Below are 23064 nucleotides of genomic sequence, written 5' to 3'. Positions count from 1 at the left end.
TTTATATGATGGTTAATTTCAGAAGATTATGGCAACAAGAAGCTCTGATGATCTCACAGAGGCCATGTAGACATAAATGCACATGATCGTATTCACCTGTGTGTGTGTGTGTGTGTGTGTGTGTGTGTGTGTGTGTGTGTGTGTGTGTGTGAGATTGAGAGAGAGAGAGAGAGAGAGAGAGAGAGAGAGAGAGAGAGAGGCAAAGCAACCAGAGGACAAAAGTTCAGCATTGCAGCAACAGCAATGGCCACTTTACTGTACATGTCCAGACATGTTGCACACGGATTCCAGGAAATCAACGTTTACTCTGCAATTCTAATTATCTGACACTTACTCAGACGATTAGTGTCCAAATGTTATCTTTATATCAACTACAGCTGCTACATTTGATTTTTCCCTCCAATTTTTTTCCAACTCCCTTCATCCACTTCATGGTTGGTTTATTTTTAAGTATTGTATAAGTATGGAAGCAGGGGAAATGTGAGTGGATTTTGTGGGATTTTTTTTTAATTTTTTTAAATGCCCTAATTTCTTGATTTCATGATGACGTTCGAAATGTGTGAAGCGTCCTTTGCTCCAGTGTGCAAAGTTCAATGTGCAGGCGCCCTCTGGCTTTAATAGCGTCGTAATACAGCCGTGACTTCCACTACCTACCTCAGCAGTGAGGCACATTTGTGCTCTGTCTCCCTCTGCTGGCAGGCTTGTGAACTAGATACGAGCTTTTGAAATCATACAGGGTTCACACACACACACACACGGACAGTTTTTCATTTTACTGTACGTGTGAGTTCAGTTCCCAAATGACAACGCCTTGTGCTATAATCATGTTTTGGGGTAAATATTTCTGATTTAAACTCAAAAATTCAATTTCACGTTATAAGTTAAATGTATAATTTATTTGAACCTGTTCATTCCATGCAATGTCCAGTCCTCCAAGTTTTGTTGCCTATGCTGCCGGTTCATTCCAAGAGAGTTGCATTTGTTTCTGTCTCTTCTTTCCTCCTTGTTGACAAGAACAAACACAAACGTACTTTTTACTTGTTATTAATTGTTTTTGCGAAAGTTGCGTGGAACCGCACTACTTTTTCATCATTGTACATCAACCATTTATTTTGTTAATCTACTATACCAGTACTGCTAGTTGTACTTTATATCCTCATCCCTTTTTTTTTCTATTTTTTTTTAATCTCCTGTTTTACATTCTCGCTTGCTTGCTGTGCTTCGCCGTGCAGGACAGCGTCCTGCGGCTGCAGCTGTCACTTTAAGAGACCCGCGTGGTGCGTGAGAACCCCGCAGTATCAAAACTGTCGGAATGATGCCAGACATTCCATCCTGAGGCCACCCCATCCTGCCTCCCACCTGTCTCTTCAGGAGGCGGCCATCCCGCAGGTGCGTTCAGTCGTGCGAAGGCGGAGGACGGCGGCCGGAGATGCTGCAGTGATGCTGCGCCCTGCATCCTGCGTCCCAGCGTGAGTACAATTCTCCTTCATGCGGCGTCACGATGCAGGATGAGGCAGGATGAGGCTGCAGGAGCAACGAGGCATAGGACGATTTATTTTTAAGGTTGCAGAACCTTGGCAGTAAACTTTTTTTTTTTTTTAATTGACAATTGAATGAATTCTATTTTTACTTCTGAAGTTTTTTTTTGACGTGAGTATTCTGCTTCATCAAAAATGCTTTTAAACTGCTAAAAATAAGAGTTTATCCGTTCAATTGCATCCAGAGCTGCTATAGTGCTGCGGGAGTCCTTGACTTGGAAATGATAGCGATGATGATGGCAATGATGATGATGATGATGATGATGATGATGAGTTAACGTTTGAAGAAAAACAAAATGCAAATACTGCATCACACTGGGTGTTTTGCCCCCGAAAATCATTGTTGGTATACAGCAGAACGTACGCGCATTGATTGAAAGGGCGCGGGGCCCGAGCCGAGTATGAGTGCACAAATTTAAAATGCGCACTTGGACTGCAGTGATCCACTTCAGGTTCCGACTACATATCCCAGAATTCAACGGCATGAGCCACTCCGGCTGATTAAAATGTTGCAGCTACAGGCGCTGTGACATCTATCGGACACATCCCTGTCCAATTTTACTGTAGCATTGTTCAAACCTACTGAGATCGCACTTGTTTCGTTTCTTTGATGTGAATGATTCTAGTCTGTCCGTGGTGGATCGTTTTAATTTAAAAACTAAGAAGTACCTGAATGTACTTGAACTATACATACTTAAAAACAAAACAAAAAAAAACAAAACAAACAGTTGTTGTTCCGCAAGTACCCTTGTGATTTGAGGGATTAATACATCAGCAGAATTTACACAAAACAGCAAACAGCAATTCGTGGTTGCCAGTTGCTCTTCTGTTGGCGAAACTATCGCCTCAACACATCCCCCTTTGTGTCCACCTCAAAATGGCCTGATAACTCAATGCATATTTATTTTTAATCAATGAACCGGACTTATTTAGTTCCGCACAGATGCTCATTGTTTGGACAGATGGTTACAAAGCCCAATCCAAAACCCTGGAGCGTCTCCAAGTGCCATTCACTGGCCGACTCGGCGCTCGTTGCCTGTGCAATGGGACACCAATAGGTTTACTTCTGGTACACTGCGCACCGAGGCGGAAGCGCTGCCACGTCAACAAACAGGCCGTTTTAAGACACGAGACTGAGCATCACTTTTTAAGCCAAGGCTCCTACGCGATGATAACCTGCAGCTAAAGCCTCCAATGACTGTTTGGAATCAAGTAATAACCGCTAGAGCCGCATACTACGAACTGCCACGCATGCGTAGATCTATTTTAGTGTTAAACGAGCGGAAACTGGTTTCTAACATGTAAGTCACCGTCTGTATTGTGTGTAAAAGCATTCTATTTTGAATTATACAAAAAGTGAGCCATATGTCGCGACTTTAGAGCTTCTTAGAGATTGCTTGCCACTTTGCGGCAACGCGGAAGTGACGCCGGGGTGAAGCATCTCGCTTTGCTGCCCTGCCTCCTCCCTCTCCTCCTCCTCCTCCTCCTCCTCCCCCCCCGCCGCGCAGCGCGATTCTTTATAATTAGAACATGGCCTTTGAAGGAGTCGATCTTGTTGATGAAGCCGGGTGGGAAAAATAACCATGTCATCCGCTATTGTTGCCGCTATCGTTTCCAGGAAGACCCCCCGCGGTGAGATGTGCCAGAGAGCCGCCGGTGGCGCGCTTCGGACGGCTTCGGGTGAGTGTTTTCTCGGCCTGCTCTGACGGGATAACGGGATCCCCCAAAGCGGCTTCGCGCTGGACAGAAAGCCTCTTAAGTGCGCTGCAGCATGCCGGTAAACACGGTGCGGCAGCGGCACCCTGGCAGGTGTTATTCGGGGGGTGCTGACGGCTCTCCTCTTGTTGTTGTTGTTGTTGTTGTTTTTTTTGTCCCAGCCACTTTCCGGGTGAAGTATCCCTGCGCTCGGCGCAGAAGATAGTCCGACGACTGTGCGCTTGCTGGGACAGCGACATGGCCACCTGTGCCGAGCCGGGGTAAGTTTTCCTGTCCGAGTTCTGTTCCCGAATCGACACCGTCCCGGTTCCTCCTGCTGCGCTCTGCCTCACAGTGTCTGTCTTTCTGTCTTGTATGCGGCTGTTAACTGGGCTTGAACGGCCCCCTTTTTGTTCATTTGCCAACCACGATTTAGTGCCGGCTGCCACACCCACCCACTCCAGCCCCGACCCTGAACGCACCATCCAGCAGCGTCCTGATGCTGAACAAGCAGTTATATTTTTGGTTTGTCGTGTCTCGAGAGCGCAGCAGACAGCTCCTCCTGCAGCCACTGGTTCAAAGAATCTAATGAGACTTTCCCCTCATGACGCAAACTGTGGGTGTGCACAACCAGACAGATGTCTGAGAGGCTCTAATGGGCCCAGATGGACCTGCGGAGGTGTCTGCTCTCATGTTACGACCTCATTTGAACTATGATCAATAATGACTGTAAGCAAGAGTCGGGAGAGAAGATACACAACACCCCCCTTTCCATGCACTGACGATGTTGCGGCATCTGCAGTATTCATGCAGGATGGAGAGCTGCAAGTCACCAAATGATATCTGTGACCGATGCGAAAACAATAATAAAATACAGTGGTGCACAAGGAGAGAACAACAGGATAGTTAAATATTAATTTGAATATATTAATCCTAGTAACAGGATGATCATAATCACAAATTCAGAAAAATATGTATTTTTTCAGTAACCGTCGTTAGTATTTATTGGAAATAACGTAGTCCCTGCCTGGTTTTTTTAGGTTGCGACGGCTCACCGTTTACCACGACTACATCGGGCCGAGGTCGTACCGAGTCTCCGCCTCTACGTCCGTTGAAGATGTCAAACAGATGCTGTATGAGGAGACGGACCTGCCCGTCGCAGAGCAGCAGCTGACACACGGCGGGAAGTTGGTGAGCTGCCTGTCCGTCTGTCTTGGCTCAATAATCATTTCTGTCAAGTTTATAAGGTCAACTGACCTCGAGGAAACACAAAGGCATCGTAGCAGCGTAGCATTTATATCTGAGAAATGAAGGAAACTTTACCTCATAATCTTCAGATTAGTTTAGACTGTGCACCCTGCTTTTTAAAATCCAGTCGTTATGATAGCCAATTACCCATCATGCTCCTGTTTTTGATGGTATTTGGCATTAAGCAGGTGTGTATGCGGCTTTCTGTGTGAGGCCAGATGCCACTCGGGGTTCGCTTGATGGAAAGCACCAGGTGGTAGCAGCAGGGGCAGCAACCCCCCCCCCCCCCCCCCCCCCCCCCCCCCCAAAGACCTCACTCACAGCAAAACAACACCCACAGATTCATACCACCAACACACGGGCGTGCACACAAGGTCGGCCGCTGTGATTCAGCTTTAAATAAGCAGAACAGCAAAGCCCTTTGTACGATGTCCAATGAAGTCACTCCAACATGAGATTTACAAGGTGTCTCCTTCTTTTGGCTCTCTGTCCAAATGCTGCACTCAGCTGAGGAGATGAGTGCAATTATGCAGAAAGCAAGACCTTGATTTAGCGTTCCTCCAAAAAAAAAAATCCCTCTAAAAAAATCAAACCTATTTATATTGGACTAGGCACTCCTGTAACACCACAGAATGTTACTTAAACAGTTACAGTTGTCTCTAATCCACCTGGGGTCAAACCGTCTGTCTATCTCTCTAAACTGTCCAGTCAGAGCTTTGACTGCTGGTTTTGCCAGGTCACTGTGGCCTTGTGCACAGAACTGACCTCACTTCCACATCCATGCTAGAACCTTTAGCAACAGCTAGCCTCCCTGCTGCTCCCTGCCTGTCTTCCTCATCTCCCTCTGGGGATTTTAAGGGCAGTTAGCGCTTTCCATTCGAGTTTTCAGTCTGAGCCCTGACACCTTAGCATTCCAGCTGTCATGCAAAGTCATCACTCCCACCGCTAGAAAGGAAGGTGCGCACTTGTGCCAGAGAGGAAATGTGGAACAAAAGCTTTTTGCTCCCCAGGTGATCACAGAGTGTGGGCTGTAATACCAACATGATGCAGCGTGGCTGGAATAATAAAAGTAATGAATAATAAATAATCTTCTTGACTCACAATAGTGATGAGGATGATGACTGAGGGTCTGACTCAGTTCTGCGAAGGTGGCGTGTTGATGTGCTGAGACTGCTGAGAGCAGCTAAACTCAGAGTCACCTTGAAAAGACCCAGGCAGCAGCAGCAGCAGCAGCAGCAGCAGTAGCAGCTTCGCTGACATCGATTCTGGATGCTGCACAAGAAAAAACATTATCTGTCGCACTAATGTGCGCCATAATACAGCCGCAGCACTGTTCCACTGCGTGGTTGACTGACAATGCTTTAAAGTGACAGTTAAATTTTCCACAGATTGTTGCGCACTTACACAAGTAAGATGCACATGAAGAATGGTTTTGTTGATATTGCTTCATGCATGTGCTGAAGACTCGTGCCTGCCAGCTACAGCATACGCACAGGTGCACTGTGACAGTATCATGAATTGCATTACACACCTTTTTAGATTCCTGCTGAAAATGAAATCACCTCCAGTATGTAATTAGCATGATGTGGTCCTGCCTTGTCTCTTCGCGGACCACTTTCAGCTGGATGACAGTGTGCAGATGGGGATGTTGGCGCCTGCCGCTGGCCCAGAAGTCTCTCTGAGGCTGGAGGGGAGGGGTCTCAGAGGAGGAGGTAGGATTCAGACCACAGCCTCTTAGCAAAACAGCCAGCCGGACTTTTGTGCTGACCTGGCGTGACTTTCGCAGGGCGATTTGGGCAGACGACGCCGCCGCTAGTTGAATTTCTTAAGGACATCCTGAGAAGGTACCCTGAGGGTGGACAGATCCTCAAGGTAAGTGACGGGACTAAACTATAAAACTGCAAACCAATAACAATGCTTTTTCTACATAATGTTGACCTTTAATAAACATTATATATATTTTTTTACTTTTCCCTTCTTTTATATTTTAAATATAGCAGAAAATATTGATAGTGATGTGCTTGTTCCATTGGCAGCGCTTTCACGAAGGAAAGCATCAACAACAAATACTCTGATGTCCTGGTTCCTGGTTTGTCTTTATGAAACTCCACCAAAGATCGAAAACTCTGTCGTCTGTTGCTTTTATTCTGAAGGAGCTGATTCAAAATGCAGAGGACGCCGGCGCTTCAGAGGTCAAGTTCATGTACGATGAGACGGAGTACGGGGTGGAGTCACTGTGGTCTCCTGACATGGCTGAGCATCAAGGTGAGGCAGTAAAAAAAAGCCGCCCTCCCTTCTTTGGAATAAAGCAGGTCAGGAGTTCTTTAAGTCTCTGTCCCTGCTTAAGCGGCAGGTGTTCTGTCACTGTCTGTTTGGTGTGACCTCTCTGTGAATGGGATTGAGAGAGATCACTCTCTGACTCTGACTATGTGTGCTGCAGGCACGGCACTGTACGTCTACAATGACGCCGTGTTCACGGTGGAGGACTGGAACGGCATTCAGGAGATCGCCAGGAGCAGGAAAAGAGACGACCCTCTGAAAGTTGGGCGGTTCGGCATCGGCTTTAATTCCGTGTACCATGTTACAGGTGAGGATCCTCTTGGGATTAATTTCTAATTTCTACTTTGCCAGCTAATGAGGTCCCGTATTATCTAAAATTTACATAAGTAATCTGAGCCTCCAGCCTGTCACTTCCCAGAGATGAGAATTTTTTTAGAAACATATCATTTAGGAAATCAGCCTCTTCTGATGCCGTGGAAGGTGCTAATCTCCCAGGTTTCTGACCACACCCCTTACTCTAGATGTTGGCTACGCCCTCCCATACCACCTTGGTTTTTTGGTCCCCTTCAAATTCTGTAGAAGATCAAAGCATCAGTTTTAGCATCAAGCTGCAAACAGAGGGCTACATATGCAGTTCTCTAGACATTGAAAGAGGTGCTCACAATTGGAACAGAAGTCCATCCAAGGTCCAACTTCATCACAACACTTCCGCAAAGATAAACTGCATTCTGAATAGAGATGAAAACAAAAAGCAGCAACAAAAATAAAGATCACACTTGTTTTCTCTCTGCGTAGATGTTCCCAGCATTTTCAGTGGAGACCAGATTGCCATGCTGGACCCTCATCAGACCCTGTTTGGAGTGAATGAGTCAGGCCAGTGTTGGAACCTGACGACGGACGTGAAGGAAATCAAGGAACTGGCCGACCAGTTTGCTCCCTATTTTGGGATTTTTGGAAGTTCAGAGGAAACCCCCAAGGACTGCAACTTCCCAGGAACTCTGTTCCGCTTCCCACTCAGACTGAAACCCTCACAGCTCAGCGGCAACATCTACAACAAAGAGAAGGTGCTGGAGCTCTTTGAGTCCTTCAAAGCCGACGCAGACACCGTGCTTCTCTTCCTCAAGAGCGTCCAGAAGATCTCCCTGCACATTCGCGAGTCTGACGGCACGGAGCGCCTCTTGTTCCAGGTGACGGCCACAGAAAACACAGACAATAAGCTGGAAAGGCCAGATGCACTGAAGGTTCTGGGTCAGGCCGTCGACAGCTACAACAACGCCGTTCCCAGCTCCTCCGTCACGTGTGTCACGTACCAGGTCAGCATAGAGACTCAGGATGAAATGGCGAAAGAGACACAGAGGACGTCGTGGCTGGTTTGCAGCGGGGTCGGGGGAAGAGGGTTGTGCACCGAGTTGGACTCTCTGGCAGACGACCTGAAGTTCATGCCGACCATCGGCATCGCTTTGCCTCTCACTGCCAACGACAGAGAGGACTCTTGTGCCTCGTCTGCTTTCTCAGGACGGTCGTTTTGTTTCCTACCTCTCCCACCGGGGGAGGAGAGTGAGACGGGGCTGCCGGTTCACGTCAGCGGTTTCTTCGGCCTCACTGACAATCGCCGGAGTATCAAGTGGCGTGAGGTGGACCAGTGGAGGGATCCGGCGGCCCTGTGGAACGAGCTGCTCATGGTCACTGTCATCCCCAGGGCTTATTTCACACTTATCACTGAGGCCATCAAAAGGGTACAAACAAAAAAGGACCAAGACTTTGTCATGACCCCGACAGGGACCTACAGGGCCTGGCCAAACCCGAAGCAGGTCAAGACCCGCTGGAAACCCATCCTCCAGCCGCTGTTTATGGACTTGCTGCAGGAACCAGTCATTTATTCTCTGGGTGAGCACTGGGTCCAGGCGGACCAGGCTGTGTTCTCAGAGTTGGACACAGACGAGAACATTTCACAGACTGTCATCAGCTACCTCCAAAACTCAGGCCAGCACCTGGCAAAGGTGCCCGCCGCCGTGGATGCCGTTTTGGCCGCCTATACCAGTGAATCGGCAGAAGTGAAGAAGGTCACGCCGTCTTTGTTGCGTCAGGTCATCAGGAAGTGCAAACACAAAGGTTCCCAACAGGAGAAGCTGCTGCTGCTGGAGTTTGCGTTGGGTGACACCAACTACAGTGACCTGATTGGCCTGGAGCTCCTTCCACTGCAAGATAACACCTTCACTGCATTTTCATCATCCGTCAGTGAAAAGGACGCTATTTATATTGCGTCTGAAGAATATCCCAGGTAAAGAAATAATGAAAAGTTTTTATTTTAAAAAGTCTTTAGCTCAAATGTTCTATTTCTGTAAAAGTGTTGCTTGATTTAGTGACTTTTTTGTATTTAGAAGAGAACAGTCAAACGTTTCTCCCGCACATTCTGTTCTTGGAATGATTATTTTTAGAGAAATGCCTCAAGTGCTGTATGCAGACTTAACTGGTGGAAAAACACACACGCCTCTTGATTTAATGTTGCAAAAATCTCTCTTGTCCCTCAAGGTCTCTGTATCCTGGACTTGAGGCTCGGTTCATATTGGAGAGCATGAAACCATCAGTAATGGAAAGTTTGAAAAAGGCAGCCAAAACCAGAGGTAACTCCTTTTTTTATTGTTGGTATTTGTGTGTACACCCCATCCTGTAACCACAACAGGGACGCTGCATCTGGTGCTGTTGATGGATAATTTAAGAGCAGTTAATGGTGAGGAGAGTATAATATATAAGTATAATATTTTTGAATCCCAGTCATCAGAATGCCAAGGTATTGGAATAGCAAAGGAAAATGTTGACCCTGATGAAAGGCCAGTGAACTGGCAGCTCTTAAAATCTTTATTTGCAATGACAAAAAGATTCTTCCAAGAATTTAACCTTTATACTTGCACCTTCATTACAGTACAACAATATCTTTGGGGCTGTTCAGGTAGGTGATGCTTAGAGTGTGCAGTACTGAACCTTTTAACAATTAACTTGACTTGCAGATTTTCAGTAGCAACTAATCTACTAAAAAAAACACTTTGCCCTGCACAAAGGGACAAGTGAGGAGATCAGTTTGAGAGTCACTTCAATGTCTGAAAAATTTGTTTGATGTTTTGTTTTCTTTAATCAAATATATTTTAAATCTGTGTTTCATGTTTGTAAACAGGAAGACCTTGTACTCAGCTGCAAGTACTAAATCCTGAGCGATCAGCCCGACTCATCAAGGAGATTCTTACGTCAGCATGGCCATCAAGAGACTTTACAGTTGAATGGAAACCAGGGAACAAGGGCCTCAAGCATCCGACGGTTTCCTGGCTAAAAATGGTTTGGAAGCATCTCTACATACATTTTGCTGATGACCTGAGCTCTTTTGAAGACACACCTTTGATCCCCCTTGTGCCACTTGATGAGAACTTGGACACACAGCATCTTCTGCGTCTTAGAACTCCATCCCCCATCATTCTTGTGGACGAGAATGAGGCAACACTTCCTGAAATACTTTTTCTCCTCATGGAAAAGCTTGGAGCCATAGTTATGAAAAAGATGGATCCATGTTTGCAGCACCCTCTCCTCAAGAATTACATCCACACATCTTCCCCTGCAGTGCTGCTGCAAATAATGGATAGAATGTCCATGCAAAGATTGTCCAGCCAAGTCTCGTCCTTCTCAGTTGAGGAGAAGGTTGCAATCAGAAAGTTTCTCGCGGGACTATCTGACATCACTGAGAGAGAAAAGCATACCCTGCTTGAACTGTCTATTTTTGAAAAAGTGGGCAGCTGCTCTGAAGGCACATCTGCATTCACATCACTGAGGGGAGCTCGAGCTTTACATCACAGAGCCAAATATCCTCCAGATGTAAAATTATCCATAAATCTGGTGGGCTGCTGTGACGAGGAATCAATTCGTCTCATCAAGATGCTAAGTGTTGAGCAAGTGACAACGACAGCATGTTTGAAGGTGATTATTCAGGATATAGAGAGGGCCTTCTACACATCAGATGAGGTAACACAAATCATGCTGTGGGCACTGAAACATCTGGCATTTTTAAAAAATGAGAACCCTGCTGTCACTGGATGGCTTAGCAGCATTAAGTTTATACAGCTGCCTTGCGGGAAGTCATTCAAGGCCTCTGATCTCTTTGATCCTGATCTTGAGATTCTGCAGAACCTTTTTTACATGGAAGAGAAAACAAAGTTCCCAACAAGCATTTTCACATCTTCCTCCGATACCCTTCATTCATTGAGACAACTTGGGCTAAGAAATGAGGTGCAGTTGAGTGAAAAAGATGTACTCAAAGTTGCAAAGAAGATAGAGGAATTACAAGGCAGCAAGGAACCTGAGTGGGATTTCGTAATCAAAAAGGCAAAAACTCTCTTACAAATTCTCAATAGACAAACCAAATTGGTTAAATCAGCTGATGCTCAAACAACACTGCTAAAACTTAAATGGGTTCCTGTCTGCAAAGAAAGGCCATTAACATACCCCAAATCCCTTGCCTGGGTTGGAGATACTCTCAATATATGTTCTCTGTCAGAGATGTGTGACATAACCTTTGCTGTGCTTGTGGGATCAGCAGTTGCACTAGTTGAACACCCATCAGCAGGCATGAAGAAGGCATTGAAGCTAAATGTGGAGCCACAGGTGGATCAAGTATTGCAGCATCTCAAATTAGTAATCAATTGGCATAACTCTCAAGCATTCAGCACAGAGGATTGGTACCAATTCCAGCAGATCCTGTTTGAGATTTACGGCTTCATGCAGACTCATATCCAAGATGCTAAAGAAGCAATGAAATCACTTCCATTTGATTGGGTTTGGACAGGGAAAACTTTCTCGTCACCTGGGCGTACAGTCCTAAAGCCTCTTCCTGATCTTGATCTTCAGCCTTACCTGTACTCCCTGCCAAAGACTATCAGAAAATTTCACAGGCTTTTTAAATTCTGTGGCTCAGTCGAAGAAGTCTCAGCAAACCATGTGTTTGAAGTCATCACCACTCTCCGACAAAGATGTGAGGAAGAGATTACCAAGGAGGAAAGTAAACATGACATCCTACTCCTGATCAACATCCTAAGATGGCTGTACAACAATCAGATACAGGTGGATACTGACATGTACGTTCCAATACTTTGGTACAAGGATCCAACCAAACTGGCAATGAAGCACATTCATGAATGTACCTACTGTGACATCAAGGTTGATGATTTACATGACATACTTGAGGACTCATCAGAGCCCATAACATTGATCCATGACGACATCCCCATGAAAACTGCAGAGTGGCTCAAGGTGCCATGTTTGAGCACTAGATTAATCAACCCAGAGAACCTTGGCTTTGAACAGTCCGGGCAACGAGAACCACTAACAGTAAGAATAAAGAACATCTTGGAGGAATATCCATCGGTGGCAGATATTTTCAAAGAGCTTCTCCAAAATGCTGACGATGCAACTGCCACAGAGTGCAGTTTTCTTATTGACATGAGAAAAAACAATGAAATTCGAGAGAATCTTCTTGACCCCGGCATGATTGGTTGCCATGGGCCATCGCTGTGGTCTTTCAACAACGCTGTGTTCTCAGACACAGATTTTCTGAACATAACCAGGCTCGGTGGGTCCATAAAGAGATCTGAGGCAGATAAAGTGGGAAAGTTTGGCTTGGGTTTCAACTCAGTGTATCACATCACTGATATCCCAATTATCATGAGCCGGGAGTTCATGATTATGTTTGATCCAAACATCAATCACATAAGCAAACACATTCGAGACAAGTCAAATCCAGGAATCAAAATCAACTGGAGCAAGCAACAGAAAAGGCTAAGAAAATTCCCCAACCAGTTCAGACCCTTCATCAATGTCTTCAATTGCCAACTTCCTCTCACTCAGGACTCACCATATCAGTACGATGGTACACTATTCAGGCTACCATTTAGAACAGAGCAGGAGGCCTCCCAGAGTGAAATCAGTAGTCTTTACTACAACACTACAGACATCTACTCTCTTGTTGATGAGTTTAGTATATGTGGCCATCGATTCATCCTGTTTACTCAGCATGTTGGAAATATGGTTCTAAAGTACCTGAAATATGAGGAATCAGATCCAGCGGGAGCACAAGATGTCGTCACCATCAGCAAAAGTGTCTGGTCTTCCAAAGCCTCATACGGACCTCTAAGTATACTGAAATCTGCATCAAAGGTGATGAAAAAGGTGGCAAGCACCAACAAGGTACCTGCTGATGTCCCCAAGTCAGGCTGCATCATACGCATTTTGGTAGAAGAATTTCACAATGTGTTTAAACGCATTGTTGATCTTCACTCACCTCTGTTCAGAGGCTCAGAAGAAGATCCGAATCAGTACTTTGAGATGGCTGCCAAAGGTATCCAGTCAAGGAGGCTGACAGATGAAATTCCCCAAAAGGCAGTGGAGGTCACCAACTGGCTAATTTGCTCATGCATGGATGTGAACGAGGCACTCAAGTTTTCTCTCAGTGATACGGGAAAAAGACTTGGACTTGTGCCATGTGGAGGAGTTGCTGTCCTCCTCTCAGAAGAAGAGAATCACAAATGGACGGTGAAGATTAATGCTACACCAATCGGAGAGGTGTTTTGTTACTTACCTTTAAGAATCAAAACAGGCCTTCCAGTCCATATCAATGGCTGCTTTGCTGTGACATCCAATCGCAAAGAGATCTGGAAGACTGACACAAAGGGACAATGGAATTCTCTTTTCATGCGGCACGTTATTGTACAGGGCTATTTAGCAGCGCTGGCAATGTTACGTTCAATGGCCGAAAGTGGGGAATTGCTCGACTACAACTACTACGCAGCATGGCCAGATCCAAGTCAGGTGCATGATGACTTTTCATTGATCAGCCAAGGTGTGTACCAAGAAATAGCCAAAGGAGGGGATTCTGACAACGCAAAGGTTTTCTCAGATGGCCAAACCTGGGTGTCAATCAAGTACGTAAGGTTCCTTGACGACACCTTGCTTTGCCGACCAGATATTGGACCTGCAGCTTTCAAGATATTCCTGAAATATCTCAGAAAGAGTGGCTCACAAAGTCTCTGTGCTGTTGAATTACCTGACTGGGTGAAGGAGGGATTTGATGATGCTGGGTGTAAAGGGAAGTTGATGGAAAACACCTTGACCGAGAAGCAGTTCTTTTCAGAAGTGTTTTTCCCTCATATCCAGGAAATTGACAAAGAGCTTAGAGATCCGCTAATGCATTATGTCTTAAATGAGAAACTTGAGGAGTTTGAGTCAATTCTTAGGGTAACTCCTTGTATCCCATGCTCTGGTCCTGATAAACAACTAGTTTTACCTTGTAGACTAATTCATCCAGAGGGAAGAGTTGCTAAACTCTACAACTCTGAAGATGGAAGATTTCCTGAGGGAACTTCAAAAGACTACCTAAATCCTGTGTGTCTGGTAAAGCTGGTGCAGCTGGGCATGGTAAAAGATGATTTGTCATGGGAGGACCTGATTGAACGTGCCCAATCTGTTGGTGAACTGAATGACAACGATCACACAGCTGCGTGCTTTCGTAGCAGCATACTGCTGAGTCTCATTGATGAGAAGCTGAAGGTAAGAGAACTGGGAGCAGTCGAGCTCCTAGAAAAGATTCAGGACATCAAGTTTCTTCCATTTCTGACAAGACCAGCTGGTTTTTCTTTGCCATGGCACGGGAACAACTTTCCACCAACAGCAATGTTTTCTGCTCGAGAACTCTTCACAACTGAACATCAGGACACAGTGTGTTTGATGAAGCCAATTCTAAATGAAAATTCACCATCGTTTCGAGGCTGTGGTGCAATGTCATTAGCTGTGAAAGACTGCCTCGGTTTAATTAGGAAGCCCTCGGTTGGACTGGTGATTAGTCAACTCAAGAAATTGTCTCAGTCGTTTGATGGTGTCACACTTTATCAGGAAAACATAACGAATGCATGTTACAAATTTCTTCATGAGGAAATGCTACAGGATGAGAATGCAAAAGAAGAAATAACCACGGAGCTAAAGCTGTTCAATTCAATCCTTGTGGAGAACACATATGTAAATCCTGCAAAAATTACATTCCATTTGAATTTTGATGCTGCACCCCATCTCTATCAGCTGCCTAACAAATACAAAAACAGCTGCCGTGAGCTCTTCGAAAATATTGGAATACAACCCCATTTTAAGGTTGAGGATTTCTCAGGAATCCTTGAAACAATGAAACAGGATTGTGGGCGAAGAGCACTCACAGAGGAGAACTTTCAGCTGTGTCGCAGAATCATCAGTGAAGGAATCTGGAGTTTGATACGGGAAAAAAATCCAGAAAACTGCCAAGTGACATACGGTGGGATTTTGTTACCTGACTCCAATTTGACACTGCAACCATCAAAATTGCTATGCTACAATGACTGCCCATGGATTAAAGTCAGAGACTCTACCGTAAAATACTGCCACGGGGATATACCTAGAGAAGTTGCTGTGAAATTAGGCGCTGTCCCAAAACGTCACAAAGCTTTGGAGAGGTACGCTTCTAATGTTTGCTTCACAACACTTGGGAGTGAGTTTGGGCAAAAAGAGAAACTGACCAGCAGAATAAAAAGCATTCTTAATGCTTATCCATCAGAGAAAGAGATGCTCAAAGAGCTCCTTCAAAATGCAGATGATGCCAAAGCCACAGAGATTTACTTTGTTTATGATTCAAGGACACATCCCACAGACAGAATATTTGATGATAAGTGGATCCCCATGCAAGGCCCTGCCCTTTGTGTTTACAACAACCAGCCTTTCACTGAGGATGATGTGAGAGGCATACAGAACCTTGGAAGAGGAACAAAAGAAGCAAATCCTGGCAAAACTGGCCAGTATGGCATAGGATTCAACTCTGTGTATCACATCACTGACTGCCCGTCTTTTATTTCAAACAATGATATTCTTTGTATCTTTGATCCACATGCCCAGTATGCACCCGGGGCTACCTCCACAAGTCCTGGAAGAATGTTCAGGGACTTAGATTCTGACTTTAGATCTCAGTTTTCAGATGTTCTAAACCTTTATTTGGGAGCTCATTTCAAATTAGAACGCAGCACCATGTTCAGGTTCCCTATTCGCTCCAAGGAGATGGTAAAGACATCAGAAATCAGTTCTGTTCCAGCATCGGACAGAATGGTGCAAAACCTTCTGGACAAGCTAAAAACTGATGGAGCAGAACTTCTGATGTTCCTCAACCACATGGAAAAAATATCAATCTGCGAAATTGACAAACTATCTGGACAGCTTAAAGTGCTATACTCTGTGACAGCCAAAATAACAGATGGGGATCGTCTGAAACGTAAACAGTTTCATGCATCAGTCATCGATAGCGTGACCAAAAAGAAGCAGCTCACTGCTATCCCAGTACAACAAATAACCTACTCAATGGACATAGAAGACACAGATGGAAATTTGACCTCGTGGGTGATTTGCAACCGATCAGGCTTTGCAAACATTGAAAGTGTCTCAAAAGGTGTGGTATCTGCTCACAAAAATGAAGACATAACTCTATTTCCACGAGGAGGAGTGGCTGCATGTGTTAGCCATAATTACAAAAAGCCCCACAGGGCCTTCTGCTTTTTACCACTTTCACTGGAGACTGGCTTACCTTTTCACGTCAATGGACATTTTGCCCTTGATTCTGCAAGAAGAAATCTGTGGAGAGATGACAATGGGGTGGGGGTAAGGAGTGACTGGAATAACAGTTTGATGGTGTCACTAATAGCCCCTGCCTGTGTGGAACTGTTGATTCAGCTCAAGCGGCGATATTTTCCAGGTCCTGATCCCACCGTGACCTTAATACAAGGGACGCCTCTTCATGTTGTTAAAGACACACTGCGGAAGTATCTTTTCTTTTTTCCCGTAAACAGGCTTGACATACAGCCGGACTGGTACTGCCTAGTTAAAGCAATATACAACTGTATCCACGCTGAACTGAAACGCCTTCTTCCAGTTGTCAGAACAGTGCACAGTGATAACTCGGATGTACTTTCAATCATTTACATTTCATGGGTGAACACATCCACTTCAAACAAAAGTAGGCCCTTTTTTGACAATTTGCTCCAAGATGAGCTTCAACACCTAAAAAACACAGAATACAACATCACCTCAAGAAAGTCTGTAGCTGAAAATGTCTATAGGCTGAAAACATTGCTTTTGGACATTGGCTTTAATTTGATTCACAGCTGTGATGAAACTGCAAATCTCTACTTCTGTTTAGAAGACGCTGGGATACCTGTCAGTTATGTGACACCAAAGGATGTCCGCAGCTTTCTTCAATCTTTCTCATCACCAGACACAATTTGCCACGTTGGAAAACTCCCATGTCGCCTCCAACAGTCACACTACAAGCTGGTTCATAACTTGAAGTTGCTGGTTGACTACTGCTTCAAAGATATAGACGTGGATGATATCCGAATTGATGGGTTGCCTTTATTGATAACAATGGACAATATGCTGCAGGTGTTTGATTCCAAGAGACCAAAGTACCTGACACCACACCATGAACTAATCTCATCAAGGAAAGAGATGTTCATGAACACATTGTACATCAGGTACAGCAATGCACTTCTGAAAGAAGGAGTGGCAAAAATCTTTGACATTAGCTGCTTTGCTGACCTTCTGGGCTCTGCTCTTCCAAGGGAGTACCGAACAAAGGTCCCTGTCAAGTGGAAGGACACTTTTGCAAGTGAGTTATGGCTGAAGAATGTGTGGAACTTTATTGGTGAAAACATCACTGGTAAGGAAGACATGGTGGATCACAGGCCCAGTTTTGACATAGTGCTTGAAATATTGAAAGACTGGGCCTTACTTCCTGGAATCAAGTTCATAGCAAAGGAAAAGATAGTTGTCCCTGAGCATGATGTGCTTTTACCTCTAAGTTTGATGAACATTGCCATATTTCCACAAGGCCAAAATGACAAGGTATTTCACACGCTAATGAAGTCAGGTTGCATTCAGCTTGCTGTAAATAAAATCTGTGTCAAGGAGAGCCCAATTATGCATGTTCTGGCCCAACACACAGCAAACATTGAAAATCCATCAAGTGTTCTTAAAGCTTTAGAGTATATGATCCAGACATCTGCATTCAAAGCAGCAAGCCTCACAGACAAGGACTATGAGGCCCTTCTCTTGTACTTCAACAGCAACCTGTCCAACCTGGCAGAACAGGATGCACAGACCTTGAAGCTTCTGCCGTGCTTTAGATCTGTTAGTGGAAGGTTTATCAGCATTGCAAACTACACAGCAAGCTATGTCCTTGCAAAAAACATTCCCACTGCTGACATGGACAAATGGGCTCACACAGCTTCCTTTGCTTTTCTTGCCGACAATCCGCAACTGAAGGAACTTTACAACTTTCTCGGCTGTATGCCAATTGATGACTTGGAAATCTATCTTCAACACCTTCTGCCAAAGTTTGAAAGCCTTTCCTATGATGCCAAAGTTGAACACATTGTCTACTTGAAGGAGAGGCTTTTGTCAATGGAGGAATTATGTGAAATCAGGGTTCAACTCTATGAAAAATTAGAAGGACTTTTGTTCATCTTTGACTACTCAAACAGACTCAGACCTGCAAAGTTTTTCTTCGATGAGACTGTGGAGGTGTTTGAAGTTATGCTGCCCGCAAAGTCATTCATACCATCTGACTTTTTCAAGAAAGTTGAGCAAGTATCAAAACCCAAAAATGGGACAGCATTTCTTGCCTCGTGGATAACCTTTCTGAGAAGTGTGGGTTTAAAGCACCAAGTGTCTGGGCAGCAGGTTCTTCAGTTTGCGAAAGAGGTCAGCATCAAATCACAAACAGAGAGCTGGACCAAAGAGAAAGTGCAAACTATTGTTGATGTTCTCTTGAACCACATTTTTAAGGAGAGAACAGACTTGTTCCAAGGTACTTTTCTAAAAGAGCTCTCAATGATACCATTCCTGTGTCCTGAGAGAGCCCCTAAAGAACTGATAAAGCTTCATCCTCAGTATCAAGAGGTAAATGGCACACTTCCCCTCATCCGCTTCAGTGGCTCTCAGGTAAATCCGAAATTCAAGCAAACAGATGTAATACACTTGCTTTGGACATCTTGCCCAATTCTTCCTGAGAAAGCTACATCATTAAGCATTAAGGACCAGGATGAAAACACTCTCTCTGCACAGGAACAACTTGACCAAGTGCTGAATATGTTAGGGGTCAACATGGACCCACCATTAGAGAAGGTCATAAGCAACTGCAAGAATGTCTGCAACATTTCTGGTCCAGATGATGAAATGGTAAAGACCAGGAACAAGGTTTTAAGGTCTACCTATGAATTTCTTAACACAGATAAAAGAGATTTCCGTTTCCAGCTCCGTGGTGTTGCCTTTGTCATGGCAGAAGAGGGCTGGAAGTTGCTGAAACCTGAAGAGGTTGTCATTAATCTAGACAATGAGTCTGACTTTAAACCCTACTTGTACAAATTACCTCTTGAACTTGGTACCTTTCACCAACTCTTCAAACTGCTTGGCACAGAAGATATTGTCTCAACACAACAATATGTTGAAGTGCTTTGGCGAATTTACAGGAGTTCAGAGGGTAAGCAGCTCGACCCAAATGAAATGAGAACTGTGAAGAGGGTTATTTCAGGATTGTTGAAGTCCCTCCATAATGATCCAGTTGAAATCCGCAAAGATCTTGAGAGTCTTAGAGATTTGACAATTTATCTGCCAAGTCACGATGGCAGATTAGCGAAATCAAGTAGCTTGGTGTTTGACGATGCCCCACACTATAAAAGCAGAATTCAGGGAAATGTTGGAGTTCAGATGCTTGTGGACTTGAGCCAGTGCTACCTGGGCAAGGATCACTCATTTCACACTAAACTGGTCATGCTGCTTCCCCAAAAACTACGGCCTCGACTATTGAGTAGCATTCTAGAAGAGCAACTAGATGAGGATTCCCCCAAAATGTGCCAATTTGGAGCTCTCTGCTCTCTTCAAGGTCGCCTTCAGCTGTTGCTGTCATCAGAGCAATTTATTAGCGGGCTGATCAGAATAATGAAACATGAGAATGATAGTGCATACCTTGTAAATGAAGAAAAAGCCATACGTCTCTGCAAAGCACTTTGTGAAGGACTAAAAGTTTCTTGTTTTGAGAAACTTCAAACAACATTAAGAGTTAAAGGTTGCACGCCAATCCCACACAGCCGTAGTGAAACTCTTGCCTTCCTCAAGAGGTACGGTACCGCTGTGATTCACCTTTACATCCAGCATTCAGACAGCAAAGACATCAACTTTCTCTTAGCACTGGCAATGACAATAAAGTCAGCAACAGACAATTTGATTTCCGACACATCATATCTAATTGCCATGCTTGGCTGTAATGACATCTACAGAATCACAGAGAAGCTGGACAATCTTGGAGTTAAGTATGACTCAACAGAGCCTTCAAAACTTGAACTGCCCCTGCCTGGAACCCCCATACCAGCTGAGATTCATTATACGCTACTTATGGATCCAATGAATGTATTTTATCCAGGAGAATATGTGGGTTACCTTGTTGACTCCGAGGGTGGAGACATGTATGGAGCCTACCAGCCTACTTATACATATGCTATAATAGTACAAGAAGTACAACGAGATGAAGAGGTAAACACAAGCTTTCTGGGAAAATGCTTCCAGATTGACATTGGATATAGTGAGTACAAAATAGTCAGTTCCCTCGACTTGTACAAATTTTCAAGACAAGATGAAAGTTCCCAAGTGCGGGATACGAACGCCCCATCAAATCCTGAAAGCCCAAACAGTCTTTCCTCTGGGCTGCGATTGATCCCGCCGCTCTTTACTTCCAAGGATAACCTCAGACCACCACCTCAGAAACAGTCCCCTAAAAAGATCAAGCTACAGGCTTTGCCTGAAATTCTAAAAGAAGTGACCTTAGTTATTGAACAGGCCTGGAAGCTCCCTGAGACTGAGAGGAAGAAGATAATCCGCAGATTGTATCTGAAATGGCATCCGGACAAAAATGCAGACAATCTGGACATTGCCACTGAGGTATTTAAACACTTACAGAATGAGATCAACAGAATGGAGAAACAGTCTCTCACTGATCCACACAGTGCAGACAGAGCATCAAGAAGACCCTATGCCACATCATCGTCTCGCTTCCATTCCGAAAAGTTCTCTTTTCAAAGGTTTTACTCATCCTGGAACCAAGAAGCAACAAATCACAAGTCAGAAAGGCAACAGTTCAGGGAACACCATAATAGCTATGCAGGTTCGTCACACTCTCATCGTTTCTTTGTGCCCCCTACTTTTAAAACAGTTGGAAATCCTGTGGAAGCACGTCGCTGGCTGAGACAAGCTAGAGCAAACTATTCAGCTGCTCGGAACGATCTCCACAAGAACGCAAATGAGTGGGTTTGTTTCAAGTGCTACCTTGCCACAAAACTCGCACTGATATCCGCCGACTACGCAGTCAGAGGAAAGTCGGACAAAGATGTGAAACCAACAGCTCTCGCTCAGAAAGTTGAGGAGTACCACACTGGGTTGATAGGCCTTGCTAACGATGTTCAGATCCTAGAGGGATACGGCGTTGACAGCCTGAGAACTCGATATCCTGATCTGCTGCCATTTCCACAGATTCCCAATGACAGGTTCACCTCAGAGGTAGCAATGAGAGTGATGGAATGTACAGCGCGGATTATCATAAAGCTCGAAACCTTTGTACAGCAAAAAATATGAAACTATGTAGAAATGAAGACACAACGATAGCAACTCCAAAAGATGCCCATGGCTGTGTGCATTACAGATCATGATATCATTTTGAGTACTGATGACCAGCTGACAGCTTATGGTGCATATGCAGTTTCTACCCGTGATGGGTTGCTTTGACCCATGAACATAAGATCATATATGCCTCCTGTACAATATCAGGCTGTCTCCATACTGGTCAGATGTAAGTAAATCTGTCAGTGCTGTACATACAAATGCCTAAGCAATACGTTTTTTTTATTACCAAAGTCCCCACGTTGACTGTCTGTACTCTGAGTTAGGGTTAAAGTATGCTGCTTTTTTTTTACATTACTTTTTTATAAAAAGACAGAGCCAGTGTCAAATAGTGAGGCTTAATGTAAAGCAGCAGTTACAAGGTGTTTAATTTGCAAAAAATCTGCGCAAGAAATGGAAACTACAACGTTTGCAAATGTGTTCATTGTAATTTTATTGTTTAAATATGATTTCTTCAGAAGTTGTACTTTTTCTCTAACGAAGCACTTTTTTAAAGAAAAGAATTCCTTACATACTATATGCCGGCACATGGGAGATTTTAAATTACAAGACACCCTTACTGTGAATGCAAACTTTTATTATTTTTTCATTATTTTGTTTTTTAACACTTGTTTATGTTGTTTTTGTTAAGCCACAGCTTAAGTGTGTTGTGATATGTACATGGACAATTTAAAGCTGTTAACATCATTACCTCCTCATTTGCATTGTTAACCAGGTGTACTCTAAACAAGTAAGAACATCTGCTTTAAGCATCCGTCAAAATGAATCAAAAAGTACATTGTTTTCCTGTTGTGGCCTATTTGCTCATTTTGAATACCACAGTGAAATAAAATAAAAGTGCCAGGCGTAAAAATGATTTATCCTTTGGCCGCTGCCATTTGGACTGTTCATTTTACACCGTGGACTTTTTTTTTTTTTATCAAAAAAGAATAGCACTGAAACTGTGCTGCACTGTTTTGTTTTTTTTGTTTTTGTTTGGTATATCAATCTTGGTTTAATGACATTGCTGATGTGTTGAAACCAGACACTGAAGATAACTCAATTCAAAAATATTTACATATAACACCTTAAGGGTCAGGTGATTCAACCAAGGGTGCTAAGCCCTAGCTGAAAAAATGTGCTGTGTTTGACATGATGTTAATGTTCACTGTGCCATAGAACGGTCTTATTAAAATCCCCTCAACTAAAAAGTGTGTGTTGGTTTTTAAGATGTGCTTTCTTGAAAATTGAATGTTGATCAAATTAAATTATATTTATTTTCATTTCGGAGATTGTTGCTATGATAGCCACTCCAAAATGAAGGACGTTCTGTCATGGTGAGAAAAAGTCACTTCCGGAAAGTGTTTAAGATGTTTCAGGCCATTCTATTTTGCAGATATCTTACTTTGAGAGGCTTGGGGTTAGTGTTGTGTTATCAAACGAATCAGGTCACCAAATCTATGATGTTTCATTGAGTTATCCACGTTTGAAGTTTCTTTTTATTGAGATTAATGGTGTACTAATCAAGTTCATTTTGGTCTTCTTATATATACTA

The 23064-nt window shown here is 44.0% G+C and overlaps 1 protein-coding gene across 2 annotated transcripts; it reads left to right on the top strand.

Moving 5' to 3' along the window:
• The first annotated feature begins 1330 nt into the window (after nt 1–1330).
• On the top strand, nt 1331–22714 carry sacs (sacsin molecular chaperone). 2 transcript variants are annotated; one of them, XM_076049761.1, is made up of 12 exons: nt 1331–1469; nt 3157–3218; nt 3416–3514; nt 4274–4424; nt 6103–6193; nt 6268–6353; nt 6635–6746; nt 6922–7068; nt 7557–9042; nt 9294–9385; nt 9685–9711; nt 9934–22714. In XM_076049761.1, the coding sequence occupies exons 3-12, from the start codon at nt 3492–3494 to the stop codon at nt 21483–21485; spliced, it is 13767 nt and encodes a 4588-aa protein (XP_075905876.1). In that variant the 5' UTR covers nt 1331–1469; nt 3157–3218; nt 3416–3491; the 3' UTR covers nt 21486–22714. The 2 variants fall into 2 exon arrangements, with proteins under 2 accessions (XP_075905876.1, XP_075905877.1); XM_076049762.1 differs by lacking the exons at nt 1331–1469; nt 9685–9711 and having other exon boundaries at nt 2268–3218.
• The last annotated feature ends 350 nt before the right edge of the window (nt 22715–23064 follow it).

Source organism: Nelusetta ayraudi, unplaced genomic scaffold (assembly GCF_046127955.1).
Source record: "Nelusetta ayraudi isolate G7.1 ecotype Tasmania unplaced genomic scaffold, CSIRO-AGI_Nayr_v1 ptg000120l, whole genome shotgun sequence".
In the NCBI taxonomy this organism is placed as follows: Eukaryota; Metazoa; Chordata; class Actinopteri; order Tetraodontiformes; family Monacanthidae; genus Nelusetta; species Nelusetta ayraudi.
The sequence above is the reverse complement of the archived record's forward strand: the minus strand, read 5'-3'. Positions and strand labels throughout refer to the sequence as shown.

Bases quoted from the DNA above. Each gene is read 5' to 3' on its own strand.
- sacs (XM_076049761.1), top strand. From the start codon at position 3,492: ATGGCCACCTGTGCCGAGCCGGG. The intron at 3,515-4,273 runs GTAAGTTTTCCT...TGGTTTTTTTAG, and splicing joins GCCACCTGTGCCGAGCCGGG to GTTGCGACGGCTCACCGTTT. The intron at 7,069-7,556 runs GTGAGGATCCTC...CTCTCTGCGTAG, and splicing joins TTCCGTGTACCATGTTACAG to ATGTTCCCAGCATTTTCAGT.